Here is a 20,254-nt window from a genome sequence, read left to right on the forward strand (position 1 = left end):
TCTAAATCAGTATTGAAACAAAATCAATTATTATTCAATTATATACATCGATACATTTATTCGTATAGCTATTGCAATCGATTTCCACCCCTTTCATATGTTTCATATTAAACTACTTGCAATCCAATAAATAAAATTCATAACGTTAATTTCCTATCCTATATTAATCTTTCTAATATTAATCTTGCCAGAAGAGCAATTAAAAGAAATTATAAAAATCACAAATCTATTAAAATTATAATGATACACAGTTTGATGTATTTCTATGAACTTACTTTCGATAGTCGTTAGACCATTTGTAACAGGACTCGGTTAGTCCGGTATATTTGCGGGATATCCTGCGTTCGTAGATAGAACGGCTAATAATGGCTGTGGAGTCAGGTCAACGACAATGAGCTCGACTGGGTGTGAGCAACGTTTACCCCATTTTTCCTGAAAAGGAGAGGAGAAAAAAGAAATGAAAAAAAAATGGATGAAAAAATCGACCTCGCGCATGCCTGCCGCTTGTAACCCCTACGTTTTTTCCACATTTTTGGAAAACGATCGAATTATGCCGCCCACTTCTGCTTTTTCCCTTTTCAATTCTCCTTTCACACCGGTAGAAACGATTTCTCTTCTTTTTTTTTCTTCTTCCCTTCTCTGTCTCTGTCGTTCGATGATTCCCATATACGAAAGAGCGACACACGGTTGCCAACGTCCATTCGGCTTTGTACGAAAAGTTTCTCTGTCATCAGTCATTTTCTTCGGGGCGACCGACAATAATATGGCATATAATAGAATCGGCATAATGCCAGTCGCCTTACATCCTGACACGAAGTCGAGGATTTTATTATGACACATCGCTCGTTGTTACGTCTGTCGCGCACGTTCTCGCGCTTTATGATGTATAAATTGATGTATAAATTAGCGCCTAATATTTCCCATATTTTCGATTTTAGCCGGAATAAAGGGAGGTACATTATACATAGATTTGCCTGCAACAAAGTGTTTTTCGATAAGCAACCCCAAATGTTGCCAATAGTTTGCTTTTCTGTGTTATACATAAAGCTATTTACTGGTAGCTTGCATTGATGATTTGACTGTACTACAATTTTATTTTGGAAAATTATTCGGAACTCTGTTAAGGACTATCTTCGTTTCTATCATCGTGTTTCTTCGTCGTAAAGTTTTTATGCGATAAAATTTGTAATTAGAAAATAATAACTCAACTATATCATAATTTCATCGTATTACACTATTCTGAACATTATTAATAATTATCTCTGTTTGTACTGCAGTGTTTCTCAGTTATAAATTTGTGTGTGAGAAAATTTATAATTGAACGATAAATTCACAGAATTGGAAAGTTCAGACGTTATCAAAATTACGAATATAGATTTCATTGAAAGTTGTTAGCGATCAAAAAAGTTCTTGATTACAATAGATTCCATCGAATGCACGTTTAGTATAATCCCCATAACGGTGTGCCCTTTTTTTGCCAGAGGCGTCGGGCTTACTAAAAGGCACACTCCAATGTTTGACCAAGCTGTGCAAATATAAACGAACATCGTGTAGATCGGTGTAAGAGGAGCACAATTCGAATGTGCTCCCAAACCTCCCTGTTGGCAAACATTTTAACAGGATTAGAACACACTTACCGGGTCTAATCTGACCAAATAGTCCTATGGGAAACCGCAAGCTTTAAGTAGCTGTCATAGAGTTGTCGGCTCCGCGTGATTTACGTTCTTCCATGATGTATTTCAAACGAGGAAAACAGATACTTTCTTTAGAAAAATTATCTGTAATAAAAGATTGATAATTCACGAAAAAAATACACAATTATTTTTATATCTTATGCGTATTCTCCAATAAATACCTCGATTAAAATAGTAAAGTTATTAGAAACGAAATGTCTTCAATAAATCTGCGATGTAGCGTTTCGACGATCGTAACACGTTATACTGCGAATTTCCCATTATTATCTCTAATTTATTTCATAATATCTTTCGCCTCTTGCTAATTTTATATTTCACTTTCGCTGGTATAGAATTAATTGCTATTCTACCACGAAGAGCCAGAGGAACACGCACGTAAAAAGCAATTTTCTGTTCATACAATTCTCCGAAAGAACTTCATCCTAACGCGTCTACTATTGAGAATATTATAAACGGAAAAATATTGTTCGATATTATTACTCGACGGAGCGGCATTGCAGCGTATCTGTTATTCGAAATTCTGCTCCAACTTTCTTCTTCGTTCCCATCCTAAATAGTATAATTTACTTAAATAATTTAACATTTCGTTACTTGTTTCGCGCAACAAAGCCTTCCTTTCATTGTTAAAGTTAATTTATTTCTCATCAGAAAGGCACATTTTAGAGGAGAGAGAAATCAGAAACAGAGAAATATACCTCTACTTGTGCTGCATGAAACCAACTGAATCTTCGCGCAAATATCATTCTTGCTTGATTTTTTGCAGGATTTCCGTGCCAGCTCGCGATGCGCTGCGCCGTTCATTATACATTCAAAATATTATTCTTACGTGTGTGTTTGCTGTGTAAATGCAAGAGAGCTGCAACGAAAGAAAAAAAAGAAAAGGTAAAAGACTGTTCAGTACGTGTTTGCTTAGAATAGCAATAGTGTCAGAGCTCATGACGTGCTCTTTGTAATCGTGACGGCTCGGATGGCTGGTTGGTTAGTCTGCTCGTCTCGTGCATATGCATGCAATTGCAGACGCGTATTTGCCTTTCCACCGATTCCCACTTGTCTCCAAAGTTATACAACAAATTGCTACAAAAGGGCCACGACGAATGTAGTTTGTTATCGAAACGTTTTCGATATGACCATCTGCTACAAGAGAATTTTATTATGACTCTTCGATAAACAAATTTTACCAATTTCTCTTTTAACTAGAAATAAAACATAACTTTAACCGAACCTTAACTAAAAAAGAAAAAAAAGAAGAAGATTTTTCAAAGAAATATATGGCTATAAAAGGAGTATACATTTGCGCAAGAAGCACACGCATGAAGTCCCGTGATGAATATAATAGCATCTAATGGAATATTATCATTATTCGCAACTAACTCTATCGCTCTTCCTCTTTCTCAATTCTCTCATCTCTGTCTCTCTTCATCTCTTCTTCATCCGCTATTGGAACACGCCTGCTGCACTCGTAGATGTCCATTAATCACGGACATAAGCAGGCGACTAATTGTTGGGTTTCAGGGAGAGAGGTATAGACAGAGTGGAATGGATAGAGAGGCATAAAATAACGTCCCTTTATCGAAGGCACGCACCCCTTACACACGATGGGCCCTTCGATTCATCCAGAGATCGGGAGGATCACGCTGTGAAAGTGATCGTGGATCGTGCGACGGGACGTGACTTGTCGATTTCACAATCGTTTATTATTTCTTCCCGGTCGTCGACTATTCTACCCGGCTGTGTCTCGTGTTCGTGTGACGACGCTCTTAACATCTCAGAAAGTATATATTTTATGAATAACTTGCGTTAGGCGTTTATTTGAAGTTTTCTAAAATTGTCCAATTATTTCGTTAAAAATTATCAAACTTGGAATAAAATTTAATTTTATAAATAAGAAAAAAGGAAAATGCATGTTAGCGGAAGTATGACAGATCGTGCCGCGAATAGAGAGAAAAGCTTCCCATAAAATTGGGCGATCATTTGCGAAGCATTTAAAGGCGGAGCCATGAAAAAACCGACTACCCCATTGAGGACAATTGCAGGAATGTCAGCAGAGAGAACGAACGTAAAGGTGCGATGTGCCTATAGGTACAAATCAACGGCGTACGTCGCTTCTCCATAATCCATCATCGCATGCCTATTCGCGGAACAGAGAGACGATCTGTCATCCACTTTCGTTTCGTTGCGTCAGTCCATTCTACCCGAAACATTTCGGTCCTTGTCTCGGCCATTTAGCTGAACTCAGCCACAGCTTCTTTTTTTTAATATATATCTCTGATTTTTTTAATTCGTCCCTTCTTTCTACCTTCTTCTTTCCATCTGCACTCAATTCTCGAAGCGTTTCTTTTTTACTTCTTCTTCAATTTCGTTACATTTTATTCTCCTTCTTTGTTTACAAGAATAGTTATCAAGATTACACAAATTGTAATTATCTTCATAGCCTTCTTGCATAATTGAACACTATTATTATTAATAATAATATTAGTTAATAAATTATTGTGCAAAAGGATCTTGTACCTTTATTACAATTTCATTGTAAATTTTGATCTATAGATACCAGAAACATTTAGCATTTGCATTCCAAAGGTAATATGATATAAATAGCGATACATTCTACGTATGCGAAATAATCCTGCAGACGTCTAAAAGGCAGGATCTATTTGTCATTAGGTCTGAAATAAATGTGCAACTGGCTTCGCTTGTTGCACCTCGATGCGCATCCATCGTACAGAAATCGGTCGCCACTAATGACGTTGATTCGTTCTACTTCGTCGCCGCTGCACCGCTAGTATTCTTTGAGATCCTTGCACCATTCAATCAACAGTTCTGCAAACGATTTGGCCTGTACGCACCTGGTTCATCGAAATTTTCCGACAACCTTTACCAAGGAAAGCGATCTTTAGTTTGGCCTCAAAATTCATTATTTGTTCGTAATCTAATTTTCTAACTAAAAAATATTCGCGTCTTCCATTTCGTGATTAATAAATCTATTTGCCTTCTATGTGACCGCAAAATTCATTCTAAATTCAGTAACTCGATTCGTTGAAATCGTCGAATACTAAATTCATAGTTTGTTGTTTCTTAAACCGTCGCTGTGTAACGTCGTGATGCTACAGCTTGGTGAAAGATAAATGGCGTAATGGTCGATAACGAAAAAATAAAAGGAATAATAGGGCGGTGGGTCTCGGTTCGTTACGACGATCGCCGTGCAGACCGGAATTCGGGGGAGAGGGTGTCCACCCGTCCCACGTTTCCAACCCCTCGCAGGAAAGTTCGCGCTTAATATTATTAAATTGAAGGACAATGGCGGTGGCCCATGACACGCGACGTTTAAACGATTTTAATAACATTTCACGGAGATTTTTTTAATAATATGATAATAAAGGGAAATGAAAGAAAACGCTCAAGGGATTATTATCATTCTGTCACGGAGGCTCCATCCGCACTTCGCTCTGCCTCCATCTGCCTCGTCCCGTCCCTTTTCATCCGTCACCCAACCTGCCGCTTCGATTCTCATCGCCAGATATACCGGAACTTCTGTTTCGCTTTCGTTTTAATATTCGTCGAAAAAGAATTCAGTATCTTCACCTCGTTGCTCCCACGCGTTCCACCAGTACCTTTCAGCCCTTTTAATTTCTCATTCCCCTCCTCGCCATACCTTATTCTCGATACCGATCCTTTTATTGAGAGGCAGAAGTTAATATTGGCCACGTTCATGTTCATGTTCACCCCTGTGTTTCGTGTTTCAATTAAAACCGTCTTTACCGGTTTCACGTACTTGCGGTCGAGAACATGTCTCTTCCGGTCACCTTGGCATTCTTTTCATCCATAGATTGATTTATAGGTATTATCTTATCCTTCATATTATTACGCTATGGTCATAGTCGATATGTGTTCTGACAAATACATCATACAAGGAATATAATGAACACTTTTGTTGATCTAATTCTCATGTTACTTATTGTTAAAAAAAACTATGATAAATAGAAATGTCTTATCGTAAATACCGCATACGTATCTCTTTACAATATCGATCAAAGTGTCTTAACTTCAGTGATTCTTCTGAATAAATACAGTTTTATAATTTTACATTTCAAAGACAAAACCAAAAAACGTGAAACGCGAAACGTGATCCGTGCTTCAATCCTTATGGTAATCCATCTTAAGCACGATATGTCCCTCATTTCGACTTCGAATCAACTATAGCTCACCTTTCATGGTTTTATACTTTGTATAGAATAAAGGAGTGATGCGCGGAAAACGCGACAAGCATTACGGGTTAAAGAATGGGGATATTTTACGCTCGGTAAAGCACAGTCCATCGGGCAAGTCCACCCCTATCCATGCACAATAGACGGGGTGGTTAGGTGCCCTAGGTGTCAACCCGACCTCGTTTTCGTACGGGTGGTCTCCTTTCGATACTGTTCTTTATTTTCGTCGAGTAGAGCTCGAGCACCCAAAAGAGTTCCCTTTCGGAACGTTCAACGTATTTCATACTACAGGACGTGTTGCATATTTTTTTAGCCGATTTGTCGCGTTTCTCTATAAACTAACGACAAATGCAAAATTTTTCAACTTAGAAACGAAATATTAAATGTGGCATTTTTTTATTTCGAAGATTAGATATAAAAGACAGTTAGAATATTATCAAGTGCGAAAATTCCAAAAATTCGTAGCGAAATATTACATATAGGGTAGTTATTAAGTATGTACATAATCGATTTTAATATATAAAAGAAACTGATTTTATTATGGTATTACTAATAATATAAGTAGTAACTGATAATTAAATTAAATTTAAGTCGCTTCGATAAGAGTTATTCAATTGACCAGTCAATTTTAAACTATTAAACGTATCAAAACACGATCACAAAGCACAATTATCGCAGTTCACTCTAGTCCAAGAACTTTCTTCGTTTCTTGTTGTTCGCCACAATTAGGTTGTTTTCCCCGGCGGAAATTTCGGGTGCTCGAGAGAAGGGCGAGAAAAACGTTGGATGGATGCCCGCGATCATTATCATTAACGCGGCCGACACGGGCGTAGAACTCGGCCCAACGAAGCATAGATAAAGCTACAAAATATTAATCTCTTGTCGGGGCGAATGTATTTTTCAAAATTTCAACGTGCCGTTCTATAATGCTCCAATAGTTAATGCGGGACCATTAGTCAAACGTCGGGGCTCGTGCACACGAAAAGAGAAATTTCGATTTTAAATCGCTACATTTATCATGCAAGCAGGCGCATATGACACCATTCTGATTTTATTTTGTTTCTCTTTCTTCCCTCTCCCCGGTTCCATCTCTATGCTCCAAACCCTTTTTTTCTCTCTCCCCCCTCGTGTTTCTCTTTCTCTGTTTCGAGAACCGCTACAACGTATGGGCTACTGGTTGCGAGTTGTTCCTTGTTTTTCGAAAACCGATCCGCTAATAACTTGTAGCCATATTTTTTCCTTGGCCCGCGCTTCAAAACACGAGACCCAGATTCAAAAACGGACTGCTGAAAAAGAATCGCACGTTGATTGATATAGGAATTTTCAATCGAACGATGAATATTTTGGTAACTGAAGCTATCGAACGACTATACTTAATTGGTTCGATTATTTTCATTCTCGTATCATGCTAGGGTAACTTTTAAACTTTCTCGTTCTTAACTTGATAGACATATCAGTTTAATTATACATAGGTACCTATTAATGATAATACCATAAATATAGTAAACATTGAAATTAACAGGTTCAAGAGTTGTAATACCCCAAACGATTTAATTTGTTGCTACCATTTTTGTTATATTTATTAATTTGCTATTGAATATGTTAAGGAAAAAAAATTTTGTGGAATAATAAATTAACAAAAGATTTGATCTTTTTACGATATTTTCAGATAATTCAAGAAAAAGCGATCGGTCGCCACAAATTGACAATTAATGCGTACGAATGATTCCTGGGTCCTGTAAACAGTAACATATATATTTTGCAAAAGCGTCACCTATACCTAATCTAAAACCCATACTTGTCTCATAAAGTACGCTTCCATTCATCCTTCCTCGTAAACATGCTATCAGAAAATAATAAAAACGCCAAGGGAAATCGGCCTGATTCCGCACCGGGAGCCATAACACACCGGGCCAGCTCGTAAATTTTGGACTGCCGTTTTACTCTCCTATTTATTTCTCCTTTCCGAGAAATCGATCAGAGTATAACGCAGGTATCAAAATCGAATCGGTCTTAAGCGAACCACGTTGCGTGAAATGTAACAGAAATTTTTATTAACGGCGGTATTACTTTTTGGGGACCAAAGAAGTTACCTACGGGTTAATTTCAATCAAATCGAATCTTCATTTTAATACCGTGCATATATTAATTATCGTTCGCCTCCCTCAACGTATAAATTTCTCCTTGGTTTATTAGCGAAAATGATTAAACTTTTATAATAAAGAGCAACTTACTTGCAAATGGATATGCAATATATTTTTATAAGATATATCATTAGATATGTTAATATAAGACATCGGATCTCTTGAATTCGTAAAGATCAATGACTAAATTAAATATAATTTATACCTACGTAACATAGACATGTTCATTAAATAGTTAATCTAAAAAAAAAGAATTATTTCCAATTATTTCAAACATTAAAAATGTATTTCATTTATTAGAAATATGCCAAAAGAACGTTAAATCGATTATTTTAGTTTTTTAGGAGCTTCAACATGTTTATGTCTGCACGATATTAATTACTGAAGGTAATTCGGTAAATGTCTGCCGCTTTGGAAATTAACCTTCGAATACATCGTCGACTAAATTTTCATTAAACGAAGATTAAGCGTTCTCATGTGAGAGAAACCCGCGAGACGCGCGCCTTTGATCGCTTCTTCGCCACAATTGCCTGTCAGTGCAAGCATACGCACGATATTCTAGCTGATCAATTAATTACGTACCTCTAGCATATTAATAAAATTCCAAGCTATCAAAGCATAAACGTTATTCTCGTCTTTTCCAATCGATTTCAGAGAGCAACGAGCGAAAATGTTTTTCAAATAACGTTTTGGCACGCGCTGATGACTATAAAATGAATATGTTTTGTTAATATTTGCATACATCACGGTGTACCAACGCATAGGGCAATAAACAAATGCATAATGGTATGAATATTCATGATCGGTTAACGATGGACAATCATGAAACATACAAGAGCAGCACAACTATTCCACATTTTGCATATACACATAAAAAATATCTAAAAATTTACCATACTGCTTGAAAGTTAACCTTACAACTTTTTATATTATTAGCAGTTCATTTGTCAATTTCTTACAATTTGCTCTCATGCTCCAGCTATTTCACTATTATACAAAACCTCATTACTGAAGTGTACATAAGAATATTATATATCATAAATCTTTTAAACTTCTTTAAACTATTCATAAATCATTCAAAATCATAAAAAGTTAGGATCAGACCTTTGAGTTAACTTGGAATTATATTTTGACTTCTAGTCGAAAGAAGCAACTATGTTGCGATAAAACCAAGGGTAGATCCACTAGTTCACAGATCGTCGCAGGTACAACGCGACCATTGAAATGTTCTAGGTACAAACGAGGGAAAAAAGGGGGTTGCTTCTCCCAGGAAGGTCTGCGAATGGTAAACTGGGCGTAACCCCCAATATCATCTTACAAGTGTGCGCAGGAATCGGCGCCAGGGATCGAAAGGGAGAGAAAGAGAAACAGAGAGGAAGAAAGAGAACGGATAAAACGTGGCTGATTTATTTATCGAATCATAAATTACCGGGGTTACAATACGTGGCAGCATGCAAAAGCCCGCGCGTCTCTACGGTGTTCCTTTTCTCTCTGTTCCTCCCAAATGGTGGATCGAAAATGCGGTGAGGGACCGAGGGCGTAAACGTAACGCATGTTTGCATTGCGTGCCCGACCGGAAACACGATTTATACGATGCAAATTAAATGTGTACGCTACACACACGCGCCTGTCTAACATTCGTCCATAACAAAAATCCCCTGCCGAATCTATCGTTGTTATTCTTAACGTTTTCATTACTGTGTCTCGTGCTTGCGATTTATTCCTTAACTACTTGTGCATACTATCTAATTTGACTTCAATTCTCATGAAAAGATTTTCATTTATTCTAAGAAAGTTTAAGAAGAATTGTAAACAAGAGGTGGTAACGACTTGTGTAAAACTTGTATAGGTTTATTTGCCTATTGGCACATTCTTCATTTTTATGTCGTTTAAAATCAGTTACGAATCTTGTGATAAGTATTCGATAGCTTACGTGTATTACTTCTACTTGTTTTATTCACATTTTATTTCAAATATTTTAATTGCAACATGTACATACATAAAATCCTATAGAAATATGTAACGAAATTTCTTGTCATTCCGTTCTTAATATTTTATAGATGTAACATGTGAATTTTATTCTAATTCTCATCTTTTGTTCAAACTACTGAATAGAATATGAAGATTGATAATTATGGCATTCGTTTGAATACAAAGTTCCAGCAATTGACAGATGGATCTATGATGGTCAAGGATTTGTGAGCGATTATTATTATAGGAACTAAAATACTTACGTGGTTGAAAGTACGGTTTGGAACCCTTTCTAAATCAGAATATTGAATAAACTGTGATCCATTTGAAACGCGTGCGGGGGATTCTTCACGGTCGCGTCCACATGTCTACCAATTAGATACGCAGGATACAATCACTATTACCCTCCGTGGCCTGCAAGCAATTATTCATTTCTCGCAGCAATAAAACGTCTTTTCATTATAATTTTTATTCGTTATCACCTTACGATGAACAAGAGATTTCATTAAAGAATTTTCAAGATAGATACAATTTCGAATCAAAATTATTACACTTCCGTTGTATTATTATTAGATCGAAAATTTATGGTTGGTTAAACAGAGCAGAAGATTGTTTCTACCTACTTGCTTTGCGTTAAATAACCAATTTATAACACGTTACAAGTACAATTCATTTTAATGTGATTCGAATGAATACCCTTACCAGTTACCTAGCCGTGTTGTGACAATGTTTAGGGAACATTTTGGGGTCTAACATTTGTGTACGCTCCCCTTTTTAGCCAGTTTTCATTGTATAACGAAAACGTATCGGCCATTGACAAATGGGAGATATTAATTTTAACGTACCAGAATTTCGCGTGACATCCACGTCATGGGATACTACCCTCGATTGTCGCGTTCATTCTCCCGTGCTCCTCTCAAAATTCGCTAGATACATCCAGATACCATAAATGTAAAATCTAAAATTTCAGGTTTATAAAATTCATAAACTATCATAGATTTATTCTGCACTTTCTGCAATAAATGCAATTGAAATATCGTCTAATTAAATAGCTTTATCTTTACTACATAATAATGATGTATCCAATATTTCAATACAATAAAAAAAATCTAGCGACAACTAAAATTTGTAATACATTAGACACTCAATAATTTTCTATTTCTAAAAATTAATTCGTTCATTCATTCAGAGCAGTGTATTAAAAGATATTTATCGAATGTTCCAATAGTTCTATCGATCTTAGACGATTTCATTGTAATGGTTGTACTTGATCATACCTGTAATATTCATTCTTATAATATAAAACATACCTACTACTTATCCCGGACACAGAGTTAAGGCCGTAAAATGACGCGAACGTATCAGACGGAAATACGTTCGAAAAGGTAGGGCGACATTGGGAATTGAAAAATAGTGCCTTGGGCCGCTGTCGTTCACAGTGATGGTTCCGTGACAGCCAATGTAACGCACGAATTAACGAAATAATTGATTTTCATACCGTTCGGAGTCAGCGGCGCGCGCAAAAGACTGAGCGAGCCGATCGCCGAACCGAGGAGATATTTTCTCGATTTCCTGACCACAGGTGCATCCACGTTACTGCATCGTGTATAAAAAAGCTTCAGCCTTAGGCGAATTTTCCTTTACAACACGAAAATACTTGGCTCGTTTTTCATATAATTCTATACGCTCCTTTCCCGATTTAACATGAATACTACTGTGATCTTTACCATTATAAGCAAACAATGTTTTAACAATTTTGGAAGATATCTAAGATCTCTCGTTTCTTATTATCGTATACATTGTCTTATTACATTGCCTTATTACATTGTCATTATCTCCGTATATATTGCTGAAATTAATCATTTAGAATGTATATCATTAATAAAAAGTTCATTTTTAATATTTAACAATTTCTGCTTAAACATCATATATTTACAACATTAATAAATCCTCGATGAAATGAAACTAAAACTTAGAGAAGACTAAAATGTTTGTTAATACATCTATTAGTTTTCATAACTGTACATTAAGTAAAACTAAATATTTTAATAAATTGAATATGTGCTTATCGCGACAGACGAGGCGTGTTCCACTTTCTGGCTAATAATTCACCAAAGTCGAGTAAATCGGCGTGTCTCGTAACGTTAATAGGTAAAGCGAAAGAGATTATTCGTAGCCAGCTGGATAATATAAGCCGGCGAGCACGCTGCTATATGGATGGGGGGGTCGGTCGAAGGAAGGAAACGAAGGCGGAAAGAGAAAGAGAAGGAAAACGGGGAGAGAGAACAGATTTATATTTGAAATTAGATTAAGCTCCTGCGCTTGAAAGCTATATAAACGCCCCTCTAGCCAGCAGTGCCGCGTACGTTCCGCGTTCTGCAATCCACTAAGAGGAGAGACTCAATAAACCAACCACTCACTCTCTTTCTTCCTTCATCTTTTTCTCTTTCCCATTCTCTTTTTCCCTTTCTCTCTCGTATCTTTTCTTTTCCTTCGTTCACTGCATTTTTACAGAATCCAACTCTGTTCCTTGCTTTCTTCCTACATATCTCTTTTTTATTTTTATCAATAAAACTACCCGTCAAATCGTCTTATTTCTCTTTCTTCGCAGTTTTGCGAAGTGTATGATCTTCCTTGTGTGTTTCTATTTTTCACGAAAAAATAACCATTCTGCTTATCCTGCTTTATACTTTCGCCAATCCGTGGATACACTCGTATTATTCTTGAAATAGCTGCGTGGAACTCGAGATATTATTCGTGCTTTCTCTGACGCCTTTTGTTCTAGCGGAAGACATCGACTTTGCCACAGTACTCTTACGATTAACTTTCTTTTCTTCTGATTTTCTTTTCTGGTCGCAATCTTCATATTCTTTATTTTATATTAACTTAAATCCTTTTATTATTGTTACAAACTTACTGGTTATGACAAGTTTCCTAATGTTTTTCAGGATCCTTGTACAACATAGCAATGCATTTTGACTTGTAATTTAGATAAATATTAGAGAAGTAAAGTAATGTAAATTGTTTTGTAAATTATAATTATAATTATATTTATAAATAAATATACTTATTTATTTATTTGTTTATTTATTTATTTATTATTTATTATATATTAGCGATCTCGATTTCACGTATACCTAAAATATACGTGTATACATATAGTTAATATCTCCGTGTTTTAATCCGTGTACTTCTCAATACACGGGTATATGGGTATTGAAATATACGGATCGCAATATCTGCACATGCATCCGTGTACTGACTTTCACGCATACACGTGTATAGAAATTATATAATTTCACTTGTATTAATCCGTACACCATATTTCATTTTTAATTAGATATCAGAATGTTTAGATATGCAAATAAGTAAATAATTTGTGATAGTCTACTAGCATTTTCATTATCGCATGAATTTTCTGGCGATATTCGTTTGAAGTATTAAGATATATTTAAAAAAAAACTATAATCTCGGAAATTTCGAGACGTTTCAAACTTGAATGGAACGAAGGTGACACTCTTTCATTAAACCATATATCCTGTTTTTTATCTAAGTACACGTGTACACGTGTATTTTCAATATACGTTCAAAATCAGGAATTATAATAAATATAATTGTAGCCTGATTAAAGATCGATCAAAACAGTGTCGTCTGTCCTTCAGTTGTTAGTTTACATAGGGAAAAAAGCCTATGTGACTAAAGTCACCTAGTTCTTGCGGAGCGTTGACATGATGAGATTAAAGAGAGGAAAGAATTACGCTAATGGAGGGGGACGATTTGAATTCAAAGAGTGTTGATCGAGAAGTGAGAGTGAGTCGAGAGGTCAGAGCTAGTCGAGAAGGCGAAGAGTAGAGTTGTTAGCGTTGTCGAGTTGCGAGAGTTACTAGCGTTGTTGAGAAATTGAGTTGTTAGCGTTGTCGAGTTGCGTGAGTTGCTAGCGTTGCTGAGAGATTGAGTTGTTAGCGTTGTCGAGTTGCGAGAGTGGTTGAAGTAAAATAATATTGTCGCATTTAGTTCAAGTTAAACAACCATCGTTTTCTATCTAATTAACATCTGTTAGTTTATTTATTGTAAATAAATTATAAATAGTGTCAGGAAAAATTTATACTTAAATTTCCCCGATACTACAATATATATATGTTTATAAGAAAACACACTCTTTATAAACTATTAACTAAAAATTGTCATTTTTAAATTATCTATAGCTAAAGTTTTCAATCAATGACATTTATTAATCTTGTATAACTCTACATGGGAGTCTGTAATGTACCTGGACCCACACCATATCCGTATCCTTGAGGTCCGAAATTTCGAACGTAACATTCTAAATAGCAATATAAAATCGATCGTTTCGCTAACTGATAATTATAATGAAGAATAAACAAGATTGTAAAGATCAAAATAACTAACGTTTGCAATAAATTTCCCCACAATTCTCCTGATACGTTAAGGGTTCCAAGGGTTTTCTGCAGCAATAACAGCTGAAGCATGTATTATGGAATGGTATACCAGACACAATCTTAAACGGGCAACGTTCACGCGTTTCAATGTCAATTAATAGAAAACTATTAATTGATCAAATAATGCAAAATTACCTGCATTTCAGCTTGATACACTTTTCGGCCACAGCGCTGACAATCAAGACCTCCGCCAAAACAATCGCATGCAGTTTTCGGTCGGCAACATCCTAGATCAATGGGTTCTGCTCTATCGGTACTACAACATCTTCTGGTTCTTACTCGATATATTGGACTTTTTGACCTTCATAGGTAAAGAAATGTCACTAGTAAGGCACCATAAAATAATATAAAGCGACAATATCGAAATATTCTTACCGGCAACAGCATGTGCTACCTCCATTTCCACAACAATTTCCACTTTTTGGACCACAACAACAAATTACTTGAGGAGAACATGATCGTGGTGGAGAACAAGGTGAACACGGTCGACAAGGTGGTACCACGCAAGATTTCGCAGGTAAACACGTTTGTCCAGGTTTTCCACAACCACCACGACATCCTCCTCCACAACATCCACCTCCACCACAACTTTGAGATTCTACAGTACACGGTTGACGACATCTAAAAATCGGTTTCTTGCAAATTGGCCGTTCAAGCGATGATGAACAACAACAACGTCTCTCAATAATTGGTTGAACATTGGACGAACAGGTTGTACAGGACGTTACAGCTGTGCGACATTGTTCTGATGGATCTCCTGAAACATAAAAATTACAATTCTGACTAGTTTTCTTTATAAATAAATTGTTTTTATGTACTATAGTAGATTCCCGGTTATCAAATCCCGTTTTAATCAGATTTTTACTAAAATGAAAATAATTAACATATTCCATTATCCACATTATCTAGAAATACCTTTTATAAATAATAGACAGTGTAGATACATAATTGTTTATATTATGGTGTATGTGATAATTGCTATATATATTTGCGGGTTAATTAACTATTCAGTCCTATAAGGACAGTTAAGCGGGAGTCTACCATGCTTGGAACTCAATATATTTACTTCTGCAAAGACAAGCAGTTTCAACTTTTGTTGTTCCACACGAAGGTCTAAGACGAGGTCCGCACGGTCCACCGCATCCTCCCCGCATTCGTTCGTTTTCATCAAGTGATGAGTTCGGGCCACTTTGATGAGCGTACGTCATCATATCTTCTTTCGACGATGCATCGTCTTTTTCGTTCATTATTCTGTACGTGCGCGACTCTGAATTGCCTTTGACGCAACGATCTTGCCCACGATTCTTCTCGATGTCATTGCATTTGCTTATCGTATCTTCTTCACCGCACTCTGACGCGCTTTTTTCAAAATGTATTCTGCCACTATCTTCGGTATGATTTACGTTAACATTTTCGTATCCGCCGTCATTTTTACCAACCAAATCGTCCGCTTGCCAAATATCGTAAGTATTATTATATTCCTGTCTATTATCGTTATTGTAACGGAGCCTATGATGAGCATCCTGCATTTTCGTGATACAATTCTGGTGGTTTTCGCGCATATTTCCGAAGACGACGTCATGGAACGAGACTCGTCGTCGGGAAGGCAGCGGACTGCGAGGCGGTGGTACCGGCGGATACGCAAATTTTCGTCTTGACGGAATAATGACGCTAATGTCACTAAATTCGTACACGGGGTCGTATTTGTTAATTTTATTATTCCGGTTGATAGTTGTCACTTGAGTTTTGTCTATGCTGGAAATATCTACGCTTAGAAAGCCTTATTTTGACAAGTTGTCACTGCACTGATGTTTTTAGATAAAAATACAGAAATAAAAATAGAAATTTGAAATTAATGACGCAACGTGGCAACTAGATTGTTAAGCAACCATTAGAGGATTTGAAACTACCGATATCTTACCGACGGATGCTATTTCCGGTGAAAAGTTGTAAATACAAATTCAATGTAAATGCTAGTCTAATATATCCAATTATTTTTGCACTTAGGGCTAAACATTTCTTCAGAAATAGCTTACAAAAATCTGGAAGAATAGGAATAAGGAAAATTCAGAAAATTTGATATACCTTAATTGAGCCTCTGTAATGTTGACTTCATTATTACTAAACAAAATCTTTGGCTCAGATTGATCTGTTTCTTGTTTCTGCGCTTCAAATCGACAATCTTTCGCGATATCGTTATTCTTCTGCGACTCCAGAGACAATGTACTGTTTTAATAAGAACATTATTAACAAGGCATTTTTGCTCGAAACTAGGTATGACTAGAAAAGACGGAAATATGTATGTATCGAGAATAAATTTAAACCTGCGGAACTTAGAATGTTGACGATTGTACCACGTAGTAATTGCGTTAGGACTGGGTGAAGGGTCGCAAATTGTTGTCATTGAATTGACAACACCCAGATTTGCACACTCGTTTTCTAAGAAATGCTTTTTCTCCTTGTCAAAATAAACGTTTGTCTCCTCAACTTCGCTACCTCCACCGCGAAGTCTATGCTTGTCAGATTGATAATGTTGATTTCTATTTAGTGACGCGTTACCGATTGAATTTTCTGTGTCAAAACACTGGCAATTTAATGATTCCTTTGCCGAAATTGTTAAGGTTGCAGGCGAGTGCTGTACTTTTTTGATTTCATGATTCACAGTTGACAAAGACAGACGAACATAACAATTCTTGCAAAATAATTCACCGAGATGCGTCACAACGTTACAACTATTCAGTAATTTTCGACAATTACCTATGGAGCATTAAAAGTCAAATTTAAATAATCTTAGATTTATGATCGAATAATGAAAGAAAACATTACAAGAGGAAGACTAATTGACTTAGATTAAATTTTTTAATAGAAATTTACAATACTAACGACAAGAGAAACAAAACGTATGCCAAACTTTTCCAAGGGCTAATTTCTCTTCTGCGAAGTAAACCTCGCGATTACAACGTGGACAAACTCCAGGCATTTATTAATCAACTTTACCTACTTCTTGTTAGTATTTGAAAACACATGTTGCAATGATTTTTACATATTACTATCCTCAATTATACTATACACAATTTACATATTAAAATTCTCTTCTATTAAAATTTCTTCGATTACTTGTACGATGTACGTTCTAACATTTATGAACGTTTGCAGAATAATCATTTAGAACACAATAAATTTCACACATAGTTATTTTTTAATTTATAATAATCAATTTTTGTTATATAAAAACAATATATATAAATTTCCCAAAATATGTTATAAAATGTCGAACATCAATTACACATCGATGTAAAACAAAACACAAACATAAATATTATAAAATAATATTAGAGACTGTTAATATGCAAGATTATATACAATTATCTTTTACAAGTAATAATGTCAAGTATATTTCATTTATTGTAGTATATATCATTATTATTATAAAGAAATACACAATTACTCTATTAGCAACGTTTGAAATATATATTTGTTTTTTTACATTTACCAAGTAGAGAAATTATAATTCATACATATTACATTGGTAAACGTGTGAAGGAGGAAGTCAATGTGTTTAATCTACATGCAACAAACGTCAGATCATAGTGCAAGTGGCTCCGTGATTCAAAGAGGTTAAGAGGGCTGCCTAATAGAAATGGCAGCAATAAAGGGCCTGGGTAGAAATATCCCCTATCTGAGGCAACAATTTGCTGCCCTTTTAGGAAACACCAGTACTAGTGTTAAATTCATATGCATAGTTGTTCTGTTTTCCTATTGCCTTTCTTTCTCCACGGAAACGGTACGTGTATTGAGCGTAACACCAGGTTACCTACTGCCTCCAGTTTTTTGGATTTGGACTGCATTCACCTTCTGTTTCCTTGAGATACATTTCTGGGAAGTATGCGTGGATATTGTGACAGTAGGTCTTTGTGGCAAATTGATCGAACCACTATGGGGCGCGATGGAAATGATGACTTTCTTTGCTATCGTTAATTTTGGCGTCGCTGTATTATCTGCTTTATTTTATTTATTCCTTTATATGTGCACCAACGATCCGGATCTGCTATTTGATATACACATTCATGGACTAACTGGATATATCGCAGGTATATTCTTTATGAATAGCCTTTTGTTGTCATCGAACACATGTCATGTAATATGTGTATATATACACATATATATGTATAGATGTATAATATATTTTGTTATATTTTTTTCAGTATAGTATTATAGTTTTAGATAATATTAAATACATGAAATATATAGAAATTAATTAAAGAAAATTACTTGCATTAACTTGAGACATAATTAATTAATGTTATTTATCTTTGTTTATAGGTGTTGCAGTAGCTGTAAAACAAATAATGCCAGATCATATTTTAATTAAAACACCAATTGGAAAGATTACGAATAGGAATATACCATTAATGGTATGGGTTATGGGAGTGATATTATGGCTTTTTGGATTATTAGAAGGCACTCATCCAACTATGTTTCTTAGTGGTTTATTAATATCATGGATATATCTTAGATTCTATCAAAAACATAACAATGGCACACGTGGTGATATGGCGGATAATTTTACATTTGCAAGGTAAATTTTATTTTAATGTTATTGAAAAACATGAAATTAGATAGAATATTCTTAATCTTATGCATATAAATTTGATTATAGTTTCTTTCCAAATGTCTTACAACCACCAATAGCAGTTGTGAGTAACACGGTACATGGCTTTTTTGTACGAGTTGGAATTTGTAGAAAAGTAGTTAGAAGATTTGACATGTCCAATGCCCCACCTGGTCTCATTATAAATCTTCCTGGTATCGATCCACATGATAGTGAAAGAAGAAGGTTTGACATTCTTTTGCGTTTATTAAAAAATATGCATATAATAAAGTAAAAAAGAAGAACAGTTAGTTCAGTAACAATCTTAAAGTTAATTTTGAAACAATAATATTCGTAGGTTTATAACTGATAATAATTTTCAGGCAAATAGCATTAAAAGCCTTGAGTGAAAGATTGAGCAAGGATCATGCAAAACCATGGCAACAAGAAAGAGCTAAGAAACATTCTCCAGTACCTCCTGCAGTTTCAATCCCAATTCCTGATACTGCTACACCCAAGCCACTTGCATCTCCTCTCATTCCTCAAGTTAGTGTTAACATACATAATCATACTTCTACTAATACGTGATCACATCAAATAGACTGATTTCAAATACATGTATAAATATTTTAAGAAACTTCTAAAGAAAATATTAATAATATGCAACAATATGGCAATGTTTCGTGAAATAGTAATTTTTAGTAATATACATATGTAAGTAAAGCGCGATTATAAAACAGAGATACTTTTAGATCTTTCTAATTTGTAATTATACAGCCACATCGAAAAAGCATTTATTTGTTAATGTCTATTGGTAAATTCAAAGAACAATATGTAATATTCAAGCTGTGCCTTGGCGTTTATAACTTTTAATTAATTTGTGTATCCAACCTTAAATCTGTTTTTAAACATATAAACGCCGAGTTGATTTGTTCTTTGATATTACCACATACAAAATGGCATTTTGAACGGTAAATAAATTTATATATATTAACCATAATGCCATATTGCAGATTGTACATTATATAGTCTTTAGAAGATTCTTAACAAGAAATATAGGAAAGCCGATCTTTCTAGTTTGTGATGATATTTTCCAAGAAAATCGCGTTCTTTGTTACTAAGAAACTATAAACTCTATTTATGTAACTGAGTATTGTCGGTAAATGATAAATAATTAAAATTTTTTTAACAA

General features: G+C 35.3%; 2 protein-coding genes across 6 annotated transcripts; one reads left to right on the forward strand and one right to left on the reverse strand.

The window, feature by feature from the left end:
• Positions 1–516: 516 nt before the first annotated feature.
• On the reverse strand, positions 517–17,895 carry LOC126921361 (uncharacterized). Of its 5 annotated transcripts, XR_007712300.1 has the most exons (10): positions 17,355–17,895; positions 16,796–17,228; positions 16,557–16,697; positions 15,538–16,226; positions 14,847–15,228; positions 14,607–14,772; positions 2,390–2,550; positions 1,856–2,243; positions 1,638–1,778; positions 517–974 (listed from the first exon to the last, which is right to left on the reverse strand). XR_007712300.1 is itself a non-coding variant. In XM_050732883.1 (8 exons), exons 1-8 carry the CDS (start codon positions 17,449–17,451, stop codon positions 14,230–14,232), a joined length of 2,085 nt encoding a protein of 694 aa, XP_050588840.1. In that variant the 5' UTR covers positions 17,452–17,895; the 3' UTR covers positions 14,223–14,229. The 5 variants fall into 5 exon arrangements, 4 of the variants coding, with proteins under 4 accessions (XP_050588840.1, XP_050588839.1, XP_050588841.1 ...); XM_050732883.1 differs by lacking the exons at positions 517–974; positions 1,638–1,778; positions 1,856–2,243; positions 2,390–2,550 and adding exons at positions 14,223–14,335; positions 14,422–14,492; XM_050732882.1 differs by lacking the exons at positions 517–974; positions 1,638–1,778; positions 1,856–2,243; positions 2,390–2,550 and adding exons at positions 14,223–14,335; positions 14,422–14,530.
• Positions 17,896–18,012: 117 nt separating this feature from the next.
• LOC126921373 (transmembrane protein 115) lies at positions 18,013–19,757 on the forward strand. The gene is made up of 4 exons (XM_050732910.1): positions 18,013–18,562; positions 18,795–19,050; positions 19,132–19,308; positions 19,446–19,757. Exons 1-4 carry the CDS (start codon positions 18,112–18,114, stop codon positions 19,648–19,650), a joined length of 1,089 nt encoding a protein of 362 aa, XP_050588867.1. The 5' UTR covers positions 18,013–18,111; the 3' UTR covers positions 19,651–19,757.
• Positions 19,758–20,254: the final 497 nt, after the last annotated feature.

This window comes from Bombus affinis, chromosome 10 (assembly GCF_024516045.1).
Source record: "Bombus affinis isolate iyBomAffi1 chromosome 10, iyBomAffi1.2, whole genome shotgun sequence".
In the NCBI taxonomy this organism is placed as follows: domain Eukaryota; kingdom Metazoa; phylum Arthropoda; class Insecta; order Hymenoptera; family Apidae; genus Bombus; species Bombus affinis.